Below are 13,776 nucleotides of genomic sequence, written 5' to 3'. Positions count from 1 at the left end.
CAAGCCTCCAATAAGTAAAGGGGTGGTATTGCACCAGTTGAGAGTCATCTACCATCTAGTATTGCCTGGTAACACAGAGGGGGGGGTGGCATTCCACTGTGTGGTATGGGCACCACACCTCGACCCCTGCTTACATTGGTTCACACCTGGGTGGTCACGTACAGTGTGCTTGCTCGTGGGGGGTTATACCCAGGATTACTAATAGTCCCACCATCGTGTGAAGGTGAGGATTTGGCTGTCACAGACCGTCTGGACTTTGCCGAAATTAGGTACACTTGACTTGATTGTCACTCAAATATCAGTTCTATCAGGGTTTCAGACTCCCAGGTAGCTTGTCTTGCATATCTGAGAGAATGTCTGCGACAGCCTCAAAGACATGTTTGAATTGATGAAATATTTAGTTATTACACGAACCCAACAAGAATATACCCTGTGTCTTAAAATAACATGCCTTTGATGCTTCCCATGTACACAACTACTTTGACCCTCTCCATTTACTAGCTGGCAGAGCAGAGGCAGTGAGCTTATACACTAGCTGATTTAGATGCCTCCTAAACAGTTTTTAATAGGTTCAGTCTGTGGGACTATCTAGTGCCTGGTCTACAAAAACTGCTTTAATGTTGTGCCCTCAAAAGTGATGACTACCTTTTAGAACTCTAGAGCTTTATTTAAGAGAAAATGAAAAAAAAAAAAAAAAAAAAATATATATATATATATATATATATATATATATATATATTTATTTATTTATTTATTTATTTATTTAAATACACTGCAGTATTATTATATTAAGGAATGTTATCTATAAATCCATGTTTTCTTCATTTATTCTGGTTTGTTCATTATTATATTTTCAAAAAAAATTTAATGTTATTTAATATTTCTCAGATAGTGATTCATGAATTGCCTTTATTAACATAACTAATAGTGTGTTTCTCATTTATAGATTGAACTGGAAGATACAGTCTATACAAGGTTGTCACACCTGCTAAATTTTGTTGAAAATGAACCACCTGCATGGAAGAAGAAACCTTTAAATTCCGATGAAGACAAAATTTTGACTAAATTAACAGACTTGATAAAGGTTGGTTCTCATTAAGAATTAATTTCTTTTCTTATATTTATGCACTAAAATTGTAAGACCAACTCCTATCTGCGGTTTTGTTAAACAACAAGGGTTTGATTGAATTTGCCTGAGTTGCACTAGCATCAATAAAATCTTTATGTGCAGTGATGCATAGGTAGGGGGACTTTAACTTCTGCTTTCCAGGTGGAAAGCAGAAGTTATTCTCCCTACCATCTGCCTTCTTTACCTTCACCTGCACTCCCCTCCTACTCAAACTACCTTCTCAGCAACCCAAAACCTCTGTTACCCTTTTTTTTTTTTTTTTTTATGGGAAAGCTCCCTTTGGCAGTGCCAGAATTCACCCTAGTCAGAGAACTTTACATTCTACAACCTGGCCCACCTCCTGCTGGTGTTGGACAGGCAATGGGATCCTCAGTTTCTGGCACCCCACAGCTAAGTGGCCAGAGGAACAATGTAACCCACTACACTATTCAGACCACACAATAACTCACACTATGGCCTTTACAGAGAGGTGAGAAAGATTTTTTTTTTTTTTTTTTTTATGTCAATCGGAAACTTAATTTTTATCAAAAATAGTAATAACTGAACAAACATCTTAAAAACTGTGATACATATATGTCAGACAATGTACATTCATTTAATTTTCTTCCTCTTTATCACGGCGTCTCCGTATCCAGGTGGGCAGGAACAGCAGTGCGTAGCACACGCTTCTTGATTAGACTGGGGTTCGAGCCCATGACCACCAAATATGGAGGATGCGGAAAGGTCAAGAAATGACCACCGCATATCCCCGGAACAATATGCTCCTAAAAATCAAAATAACAACAACATCCTCTTTATCTCTGCTAAGCACAATCAAACAAGAACGTTTTCTCTGTTGCAGAATATCTTCACCTTCTGAACTTTCTTTTGCAGCATCTAGATTTTGCGTATCTTCTGCTCTCTTTAAAAAATCATTAATCTTTTTTTGTTTGCTTTTGCTTGATAGATCTTTGTAAATTTCATGGTATGAAGCTAAACATTTTTGAAACTCCTTTTGAACTTTGTGCACTCCTTTCAGGCCAAGGATCTGCATTCAAAAAATAAGATTCTAATTGCGCGGCTAAGTTTATACCTTCCTGTATGCTTTTTAGTGTAAAATTTTGGAACTTGAGAATTTTCATCTGCGCTATCATCCTCTGAATTGATTTGGTTTACCTCTGATGCCATTTCCATCAAATCCACTTTGCCAGCTTCTTTTTCTACCAGTAATTCTTGAACACCTTCAGTAATCATATCATCAAAACCTTCCCTTCCTACCGACTTAGGAGATCTACTATCACACCAATTCTGTTTTCTTATGGTTCGACCATAATTCCCAAATGAACTGACTCTGGCCATACATTTTTCCAACAAACATTTAGTGTTGACGGTTTTACTTTGAGCAATGAAGCTATGATTCCAATACAGATATTTGCAATTGAAAAATGTTTCCATGCCTCCATCACCTCAATAGATTCAGAATTAATTTTTTCCAAAATCCATTGTAATGATTTTCTGGTGTAATGAATTTTAAAGGTAGATATAATGCTTTGATCTAATGGATGAATTAAAGAATTTGTGTTAGGTGATAGGAAAATTACTTCAATGTTTGGGTAACTTAAACCTTTTGGATGGCCTGATGCGTTATCCAGTATTAATAAAACTTTGAAATCTAGATTTTTCCACTTTAGTTTTCCACAGCTGGCACAAAACAATTTAGAAACCATTCTTTAAATAAATCGGCAGTTACCCAACCTTTTTTATTTGCTTTCCAATATACCGGTAATGTGTTGTTATTTACATCTTTCATTGCACGAGGATTAGAGGAACTATAAACTAGCATAGGTTTTATCATATAATCTCTTGATGTGTTACTGTACATAAGTAACATTACATGACCTTTTAATAAATGTTCTGTTGAGCCTCTTTTTCCACCAAAGACATCTGCATTGAAAACTTGATGTGGTGTGCATCCGTGCTCTTCTTCAATAATTTTTTGAAATTTCTCTGCATACTTCTTGGCAGCTTCATTATCAGCCGATCCACTTTCTGCTTGAATTCTATATGTTGTAATCAGAAGCAGTTTTTAAATCACTCAAACCAACTTTACTGGCAACAGAATCTGGATTAACAGAAGATTCTCCATTTTCTTTTAAATGGTTATAAAATAAATTTTTAGCACCTTTTGTTTAATTACATTGCCGTCTAATGGGACCAATTTTTTACTGCTATCGTCAATCTAAATACGGACAGGCTATCATATTTGTGGAAATGAAAGATCCTGCAGCAACAGCAGTTCTAATTTTCTGTTCATATTTCTTTATGGTATGGATTGTTGCTTCTTTAAATTTAAACTTTTTGCAATGTATGATACCTTTTCTTCTTTTTTAAGATGATCCATAATTTGTATCTTTGATTCTAAAAATATAGTTTCTTTTGAGTGGTGCTTTTTTACTTTCCTTAGGCATAATTTAGGCTTAAATTTAATTCACAACAAAGAAATTATTCCAATACAGTTCTTAAGAACAAAGTTTAGTAATACATGCCTGGAAAAATTTATAAACAATCAAATAAAAAACAAAATAACCTTACAAAAACCTTAAAACTTACAAACTGCATGCTTCGAAGTCACAATTTTTTATGGCCTCAAACAAGCATGAGTTTAATAGCACAGAGCCTAACACAGGGATTTCCCAACAAAATAAAATACGGGGATTTCCTAATAATTTTTTTTGAATAATGACTAGCGAGGATTCACAAAAAAGAATAGAAATGTTGAAAAATTGCATCCAACATAATAGCAGGGTTTCTCCCACACACACAAAAGCTCAAAAATACCATGTTATGCAAGGTTTGCTGCAATTTTATAACTGTGTTAGAGGAAACTGTGTTCTGAGAGGATTGCCGCAATTTATCAATCGTGTTAGAGCGAAACCGTGTTGTAGAAGTATCGTGTTATACAGGGGTTGCCTATACTGCAATTCTGCAGTAAAGCCTGAAGAATATTGTGTTTAAAAAAATGAAGTGATATAACTCAGACCCATTAACACTGGGAAACGAAGCTACTATTTACAAATACAGGAGTAAAATTGTTTATTTTACTCTCTGTATGCCCTACTTTAACCTGTATGTACAAATATAGAGGGTAAAGAAGGTTAAAAACTGTAGTTTGCAACTCTACAGCACAACTAACAAAACCATGGCCAACCAGTTTGAATCCCATTTCAATAACAAGTTACCTTACCAAAGAGCAGATGAACTCCGGGTGGTGGGAGAGAAGGTAGGTGAAGGTTTCTGGTTGCATGTGTCAATGTCACTTCTGTATTGTTCTCATTAATGGATATATCCTGCATTGCACATCTCATTTATTGAACTGCACAATGACTTAATAGACACTCTGTATAATGAATAAAAATGCTGTACTACTGTAGTGATGTCTGAAAATAGTATTTAAAAAAAGATGAAATGATATTATGATGGACCTGCTAACACTGACAAAGAGAGTTAATACGAGAGACATTTAATAAATTATCTACCTAAGGTACTTCCCATAGTTATATTTCAATAATTCATGACTTATCATATTCCTACATATCATAACTTGAATCATACAGATTTTGATCCCACTATATTTTTAGGTTGTGCTGCTGTAACAGAAAGAAGAAAGACACCTGTATCAAATTATGGATTTGCTGAAATTGTAGTGTCGTTCAGTCATCGAGTTTCTCACCAAAGAAGGGAATGGGCCAAAGGCCATTCATGAAATGCCGAGGCCACGTTATTTCAAGGATCTGGGTATATTCTTACCACGTGTACGCCATATCCAAAAATTTCATTACTTCATACAGCATGTCCCACCCACTTTTTCTTACTATTGAATACACCATGAATTGTCAAACTAATAGAGCAAGCTTATCTGCGAAAAGATCTAAACCTCCCAAGTACTTCCTAATTCATTTCACAAATATATGTGGTCTCAATTCTAATCTCAACGATGTCCAATTCCACTTGCAGTCTGCCAAACCCCATGTACTTTTTCTGACAGAATCTCAGTTATCGGTTGATTCAACTACTGCTCATCTCAGATGCCCAAATTATTCGCTGTATGATTCCTTTCGCCTCAAAGGTGGTACTTGTGCATATGTCCGTTCTGATATTCCCTGTCAGAGACTTGGCAATTTGGAATCTCCTCTCTTTGATCTTCTCTGGCTTAAAATCTCTCTACCTCATTGTGTCAAATTCATCTGTTGTCTCTACTGTTCTCCCAACTCCACTAATCACTTGGAGCTCTTTGACTTCCTCTCTTTGCAACTTGACTTTCTCCAGTCCAACTTTCCTAACAGTGAGGTAATTTTCCTTGGTGATTTTAATGTTCACAACTCCAGCTGGCTTCCGTTTTCTAGTCACACCGACCCAGCAGGTCGAGATTCTGAGGCTTTTGCAATTACTAATGACCTAGCACAGATTGTTCATTTACCTACAAGAATACTGGACAATCCTAATCATACAGCCAATACGCTTGATCTTTTTCTCACAAACAACCCTTCTAAGTACACGGTCGAAGTGAGAGGTCCTTTAGGCACTTCAGATCACAACTTGGTGATTGTCTCTTCTCCAATGGAACCTTTATCTCATGGCTACTCCCGACCTCGTGTTGTTTGGCATTACAAGAATGCAAAATGGGATGACCTGCGAGACTTCTTTTACCTGCATGCCTCTTCTACAGATACTTTCCTTGGTCGGATTACTGTTTCAAAACTTCTGATGTCAACGTTTGCTCAGATCGTGTCAGTGAAATTATTCTTGCAGGAATGGAATCCTTTCTCCCACACTCCACTTTAAAATCTCATCCCTTATCTAAACCTTGGTTTTCCAATAAATGTTCTAAGGCTGTTCAAGAGAAGAATGTTGCATATCGTAATTGGCTTGTTTCTAATTCTTCAGTTTCATTTTCTGCCTACACCAAAGCTCACAACAATTGTAAAGCAGTTATTAATCAGTCCAAACTAGAGTTTGAATAGGCTAAGAGTAGAAAACTTGCTTCTTGCCCTAATGGTAGCCGAGCATTCTGGTCTCTTGCCAAAGCTATTGGCCGCAACTTTTTGCCCATCTCTGCTCCCACCTCTGTTGTCACTTCAGCCAAGGATAAAGCTGACCTGCTAGCATCTCATTTTTCTTCCAGCTCATGTAGTAATGATCTTGGTAAAACACCTCCCACCATTCCCAACACGCTCCATTCAATGCCTCCTGTAGTCTTCCATCAAAAGGATATCAGAAGGATTTTGATGAATCTTGATGCCAAGAAAGCTCCAGGTCCTGATGGTATTTCTCCACTTGTTCTCAAAACCTGTGCTCCTGAACTTACTCCTATTCTTTGCCACCTTTTTTCACTTTCTTATTCCAAAGGTGTTTTTCCTTCTGCTTGGAAATTTGCTCATATCCAGCCAGTTCCTAAAAAGGGTGACAAATCCCTCCCATCCAATTATCGTCCCATTGCAATTACTTCTACTCTTTCTAAAGTAATGGAGAAATCAATTAACTGCCAACTCTTAAACTACCTAGAAACCTTCTGTCTGATCAATGATTGCCAGTATGGATTCCGTCAGTGTCGATCCACTGGTGATATTCTGGCTTATGTTACCCATTTATGGACCAATTCAATGGAAAGGTTCAGTGAAACACAAGTAGTTGCTCTTGACATTTCAAAGGCTTTTGATCGTGTTTGGCATAAAGGTCTTCTAAACAAGCTTCCATCTTATGGTTTGCCAACTGTTTTTAGTAATTGGTTATCCAGTTTTCTCTCTGATCGCTCACTGAGGGTGATGGTAGATGGCTCTCTGTCTTCTAACTTCTCCACTAATGCCGGTGTCCCCCAAGGTTCAGTTCTTTTCCCCACTCTTTTCCTTCTGTATATGAATGACCTTCTTTCATTGACTGGAAATCCTATCCATAGTTTTGCCGATGATAGCACATTGCATTCAACTTTCCATTTTGAGAAACCTTGTCCTGCTCAGTCAGCTTCAACTTCTCGAAAATCTGCTACCAATTCCTTAAATGCCGATCTTCAGGTAATTCTCCAGTGGGGCAAAGACAACTTAGTTGATTTCAACCCTTCTAAAACTCAGTCTTGTCTTATATCTCGCAAAAAGGATTCTTCTGCTCCTATGCTTATCTTTAGTGACACTCCGATTTCTAGGCAAAATGATATATCTCTTTTGGGGATTACCCTGACTTCTAATCTCTCTTGGCACAAGCACATTACAAATATTGCTTCCTCTGCATCTAAAAACTTGGTTTTCTCTTTCGCTCTCGACGTTACTTTTCTTCCAAACAGCTGCTCACTCTGTATAAATCGCAAATCCGCCCTGCCATGGAATATTGTTCCCACATCTGGGGTGGTGCCCCCAAAACCTCTCTCAGGCTTCTTGATTCCATTCAGAAGATGGAAGTTAGGTTAATTAATGATTCATCTCTAACAGAGTCTCTCCACTCGCTGTCTCATAGACGTACTGTTTCTGCTGCATGCCTCTTCTACAGATACTTCCATGGACACTGTTCTTCTGAAATGGCTTCTATAATTCCCGCTCTCTCTTTCAAAACAGTCCGAACACGTGCCGCCACCAGCCAACATCCATTTACTGTCCAACTTCAAACCCACAGAACCAACTTTTCATCTTCCTCATTTATTCATTCAACTGCCATTTTCTGGAACAACCTTCCTTCAAACGTATTTCCTGAAAATTACAATCTACAGAAGTTCAAGTCCAATGTCAACAAATATCTTCTTTCGTCTTCTCAACCTCCAACCCAAGCACGGTACTAAGTACTATAGGTTCTAATACCTCTCGTGTTTGGGGTTCACATAAAAAAAAAAAAAAAAAAAAAGAAAGAAAAAGAAAATGAAAGGATGGTGGCTGTGTATGGCAACAGTGCACCTTCAGAGTACCTGGTGAAATTGTAGTCAAAACAATTCAAGTGGGGTAGAGTCCATCAAAGATGATCCATGTCCAGGAAGGCCTATGGCAATGACCAGTCCAGAAATGTTCCAATCTGTGAAAACTCTTGTGGTGACAGATGTAAAGGTGTGTCAAATCTCTAGGGAATGTGACATATCTAAGAGAACACTTATAACCATCCTCCATGAACATTTGGGGATGGCTAAGATCAGTGCAAGATATATTCCCAGATTTCTGACCTCTGTGCAGAAGCAATTCAGAGTAACGTGTTGTGAGGAGAATTTAGAGCTTTATGGAAGGGATCCTGAAACTTTCATCTACAGAATTGTTATGGGTAATGAAACATGGGTTCATCACTGGGATCCTGAGACCAAGCAAGAATCATTGCAGTGAAAGCATAAGGGTTCTCCTGGACCCAAAAAAAATTTTGGACATAACCTTCAGCTGGCAAGGTTATGGCCATCATTTTTTGGGATTCTGAAGGAATTTTGTACATTCACTACTTGGAACACTAGCAGACAGTTACTGGGGAGTCATATGCATCCCTATACAACCTAAGGGATATCATAAAGGGAAAATGCCATGGAAAACTCTCCAGAGGTGTGCTGCTTCTTCATGAAAATGCATCAGTGCACAGGTCACATGCTGTTTGCTGCTGCTGCTGCTTCTGCTGCTGCTGCTGCTGCTGCTACTGCTTTGTGAGACTGACTTTATAGAACTCACCCATCCACCTTACATTTCGGATCTGGCCCCCAGTGACTATTTCCTGTTTCAATACCTCAAGAAAAACTTAAGTGGACATTGCTTTGCTGATGATAATGAACTGAAGTCTGTTGTTTCTGTGTTCTTTGATGGACAGAACAAAGAATTTTATTTGTCTAGTATTTCCTCATTGCCAACAAAATGGAACAAGTGTATTGAAGTTCAGCGAAGTTACATTGAAAAATAAAACCAGATTTTTGCCTCTATCTTATTTCCTTATTTATTGAATGCCCCTTTTAACTGTAATTATTTAGTTAGAGAATGAATCAGATTTTTTTTTTTTTTAATAAATTGGTGTTTGCTATATTATTTCTATGTTGGTTTACTTCTTACAGGACTCCAAATTACACCATCATTAAGATATATATTTATTAAGATTATCATACAGTTATTGAACTCTAGACATGTGTAATAAAGAATTGAAAAACCCAAACACAATTAATGAATAAAAAACACACAACAATTGTTTTGTGCCTGTGTAGGCAGTTGAACTCAATTATAACAAACAGATATAACAAGAACAGCTTGTTATGGCAAATAAGGAAGAATTGATCAGAAAATGTAAGATGTTCCATGAATAAAACGAAATAGCAAAGTTTCATGCTTGGAATGGATATAGGTTGCAACTTCATGGAAGTAACAGGCAAAAATAAAGGAATTTTAAGTTATTTTGTACAAGAAGGATCATTTGAATTCATTCCAAATAAGTTAGTTTGATAAGAGTGAAGTACTGAAATACCAGTAAAACCAAGATGTGAATGTGGTTAATGGCTTTGGCAACTTTGTTTTCCACTAAGTTGTCATCAAGCATATTCATCAATTCATTTCACTCTTCCTTCAGATCTTTTCATATATGAATTTATTGGATGGTGTGCCTTGCTATATTCTATTAACATGTAAATTCTAAAACTCAGTCTTGTCGTATATCTCGCAAAAAGGATTCTTCTGCTCCTATGCTTATCTTTGGTGATACTCCGATTTCTAGGCAAAATGATATATCTCTTTTGGGGATTACCCTGACTTCTAATCTCTCTTGGCACAAGCACATTACAAATATTGCTTCCTCTTCATCTAAAAAACTTGGTTTTCTCTTTCACTCTCATCGTTACTTTTCTTCCAAACAGCTGTTCACTCTGTACAAATTGAAAATCTGCCCTACCATGGAATATTGTTCCCACATCTGGGGCAGTCCTGATAACCTCTCTCAGGCTTCTAGATTCCATTCAGAAGAGGGCAGTTAGATTAATTAATGACTCCTCTCTAACAGAGTGTCTCCACTCTCTGTCCCATAGACGTACCTGCTGCATGCCTTTTCTACAGATACTTCCATGGGCACTGTTCTTCTGAATTGGCTTCTATAATTCCCACTCTCTCTCTTTCAAAACAGTCTGAACACATGCTGCCACCAGCCAGCATCCATTTACTGTCCAACTTCAAACTCACAGAACCAACTTTTCATCTTCCTCGTTTGTTCATTCAACTGCCATTTTCTGAAACAGCCTACCTTCATACGTATTTACCGAAAATTAGTCTACAGAAATTCAAGTCTAATATCAACAAATATCTTCTTTCATCTTTACAAACTTTAACCCAAGCACAGTACTAAGTACTATAGGTTCTAATACCTCTCATGTTTGGGGTTTTCATAAAAAAAATAATAAATTTACTGATTCAAACTGAATTTTAAGTAACAGTAAAGACACACTGATTGAATTCTGCACTATTTCCAGCAGCACTTGGTTTTTGTTTATCGTTAACTGTGTGCTGTAAAGACTTGCTAGACAGTTTTATTTGTTCTTTGCTTGTGTTGAAGTTTAGGTCCATGGGATAAAATTTTGAAGTTTATTCTGATATGCAGCTCAGCCCAAAAGTAATTGTTCACTTTTTAGCTAGAATTCCAGACTTTTGCTTTTCAACTATTATTTACTTTTAGGTGGTGGATATTAAAGTAGTTGCATTCTCGGCATTCCAAAAATGCACATGGAATACACTCTCTCAAATATACGTATGCAACTATGAATGTGTTAATATCTGAATTTGTTTATAGTACAAAAGTGGGTAAAGCTGTTAATAATAGTAATTGGCATATGCTACTCCAACAGGACTTGGATAAATTAAGCAGATGGGCTGAAAACATCACTTGAGGTTTAAAATTGGTAAATCTAAGGTATAGTACTGCATTTGTATAGTACAAAACTGGTAATGGAGAATAAAAAGACTTGATAGTAATTGTACATGAAGTTTTCTGAGTTGAGTAGACAGGCTACCAGTGTAGCTGGGGTTCTGTTGATAAAATACAGAAATTTTGCCACCAGGAACAGATAGGTGATTATTTTGCTATAAGGAAGTGGTCAGGCCACATTTGGAATACAATTTTGACAACACCTCATTTTAAGAAGGACACATCTGTTGGAAAGGTATAAAGAAAAGGAGCAAAACTAGTTAGGGGTTACAAAAGGATATTCTTACCAGAAAAGACTAATATTCTATAAATTGCTGTGTCTGGAAACTAGGCATCTATAACCTATTTGAAGTGTATAAAGCTTTTAAGGGTTAGTTAAACTAAATGTTAATGGCATCTTTATTTCTTTACAGACAGTGCACAGCCCATTGACAACTGTAGCACTAGTATATTGGCTTCCAAAAAACAGATGACCTACTAATTCCTCTGGCCACCTTAGGTCTGTATCAGAGTATAAGATTGTTTTTTCAATATCCTCAGTGGTTAAGAAATCACTATATCAACTGTAATGCAACTTGGGTATGGTGAATGTGGCTACACCCATAGGTCTTGAACATAGTTAACAAGAAACAACTCAGAATAATTGAATTTGTGACTACAATTATTATAAAATTAAACCCCACACACACACACGAGGTTTGACAATAAATTCCTGGACTGATGCAATAAAAAGAACACAGAGTGAAGAAGCTCAAAAATTGCTTTATTTTTGTTCAAAGTAATCACCACCTGATTGAATGCACTTATTACACCATTCTAAAAGTTTCTGAAAAAAGTCGGTGAAGGTGTCCAAAGAGATGATGCTCAGTTCAGCAGTTACATTTTTCTTTGTGTACTCAACATCCTGAAATGTCTTTCCTTTAAGGCAGTTTTCACCTTGGGAAAGAGGAAGAAGTCTGCTGGTTGCTAGATTGGGAGAATGGGGCAAGTGGTTGATCTATACAATGCTGTGTTTCATCAGAAATATCTTCTTAACAAATATGGAATGGGCAAGGGCATTTCAGGCAGCAAAAACAACCAGACACTTTTCTCTCAAAATTACAGCCTCACCCAGGAAATGCACTTCAATATTCTTTGAAGCACCTGCGTGTAAAATGTAGCATTGACTCCCTCCACTTCAGATACAGATTTCTTGTGAATCACACCATTTATCGAAAAAGATGATCATCGTCTTGATCTTGGACTTTTGTAAACAAAACTTTTTGGGCTTTTGTGATGATTTTGTAGTTCACTGCAAAAAAAGAATTTTTAATTGTAAAGTTATAGATATTAAATCTTATGATATGCTGTTAACTTTTGTGCATGCTATGATATTTTGTCTCTGGGTCATACTAAAACAACCAACACTCATCTCCAGTGACCATACAGTTGAGGAAATTAGGATTTTCTTGACAAGTCTGGATGAATCTTCACATGATGACTCTCTTCATTGTTTTTGCTCATTCATGAGGCTGTATGATAAATTTTCTGCAGACCTTCCTTCTTTCTAAATCTTCCTGCAGAATTTGATAAATCATTTCCTTAAAGGTAAAAGGCAAACTGCAGCCATTATCAACCCACTGCAGGATGGAAGCCTCAACAATTCATGCTGAGGGAAATGGACCATAATCTGCCATGCTGGTCCAGTGTGGGTTGGCAGATTTACCATATTTATCAGTCAGGGGCTTGAACCCCGGTCTACTCAAAGAGCGTGTGCTATTGCACTCCCGCTCCTGACCACTTGGCTACCCAACTCATAAGCCATCATTCTAAGGGCCAAACAACAATCTCTTGCCACAATTTCCCCAAACTTTTGCAACTCTATCCACATTTCAAGAGGTTGACAGATGGTCACTACTTTGGTCATCACGAGCATCCTCACATCCATCTTTGAACTGCTTATACCATTCAAGAATACTAGTATGACTTAATTTCATCACTATAAATAGCTTTTTTTTTAGCATTTCATGTTTCTGTTGCAGATATTTCCAGTTTATAGTAATTGTTTGATATTCGTTTGTTGCTACTAATGAAACTGATTGTTATTTGCAACCGGTCAGCCTACTGGACAATGTCTATATTACCATCTGTTGGAGAAAGTTTGAACTACAACATACCACTTTCATATATTTTCAAACTCGCCACAACATCACCAGTCCAGGAACTTTATTGTCACGTGTTGTATAAGTCAGTTCAAACATGCACTGACAACCTATACATTACGTTTTGTTGCATTATTAAACAGCATAGGAGTATTTCTGATGTTTGGCCATGGGCAACAGAAATTTTAGTTATCGCTTCTGGTAAGGATGCTTTTTTTTATGTTTATTTATTTTATTTTATGTTTTAGGGGAATCTTCAGAGGAGTAAAATTGTCCAAGATCAGATAGCTGAATCAAAGCAGCAGATGTTGAAAGTTCTGGAACATAAACCAAACATATTAGAAATAATTAGCAAGTATATTAGTAAAAGGCCTCTAAAGAAAAAAGAAAAAAATTGAACATAAACTAAATAATTATCAGAGATTTTTTTATATGAACAAATATTATAATGGCCTCATTTATGGTATGTACATTAATTTGTTACTCATTGCTGATATTAACAATAACTAAGTATTAACATTAAGTTAATATTTAGTTACATAAGTTAATATTTGAACCAGTGCCAGTGCTGTTTTGCCAGTTTAACAGTTTTGGTTTATTTAAAAATATGGCATGTTCTGCTTTATA

General features: G+C 36.7%; 1 protein-coding gene across 1 annotated transcript in view; it reads left to right on the top strand.

Annotated features, from left to right (window-relative positions):
• Nucleotides 1–13,547, top strand: part of LOC150091099 (uncharacterized) — a 502,417-nt gene extending 488,870 nt beyond the window's left edge. Inside the window, exons 20-21 of the mRNA XM_090383197.1 lie at nucleotides 947–1,084; nucleotides 13,398–13,547. Of these exons, the coding sequence (XP_090239323.1) occupies nucleotides 947–1,084; nucleotides 13,398–13,547 (288 nt within the window). The remainder of the gene's footprint in view (nucleotides 1–946; nucleotides 1,085–13,397) is intronic.
• The last annotated feature ends 229 nt before the right edge of the window (nucleotides 13,548–13,776 follow it).

Source organism: Mastigoproctus giganteus, chromosome 1 (assembly GCF_048544385.1).
Source record: "Mastigoproctus giganteus isolate SK-2022 chromosome 1, ASM4854438v1, whole genome shotgun sequence".
Lineage (NCBI taxonomy): Eukaryota > Metazoa > Arthropoda > Arachnida > Uropygi > Thelyphonidae > Mastigoproctus > Mastigoproctus giganteus.
This window is presented reverse-complemented; position numbering and strand designations above follow the sequence as displayed.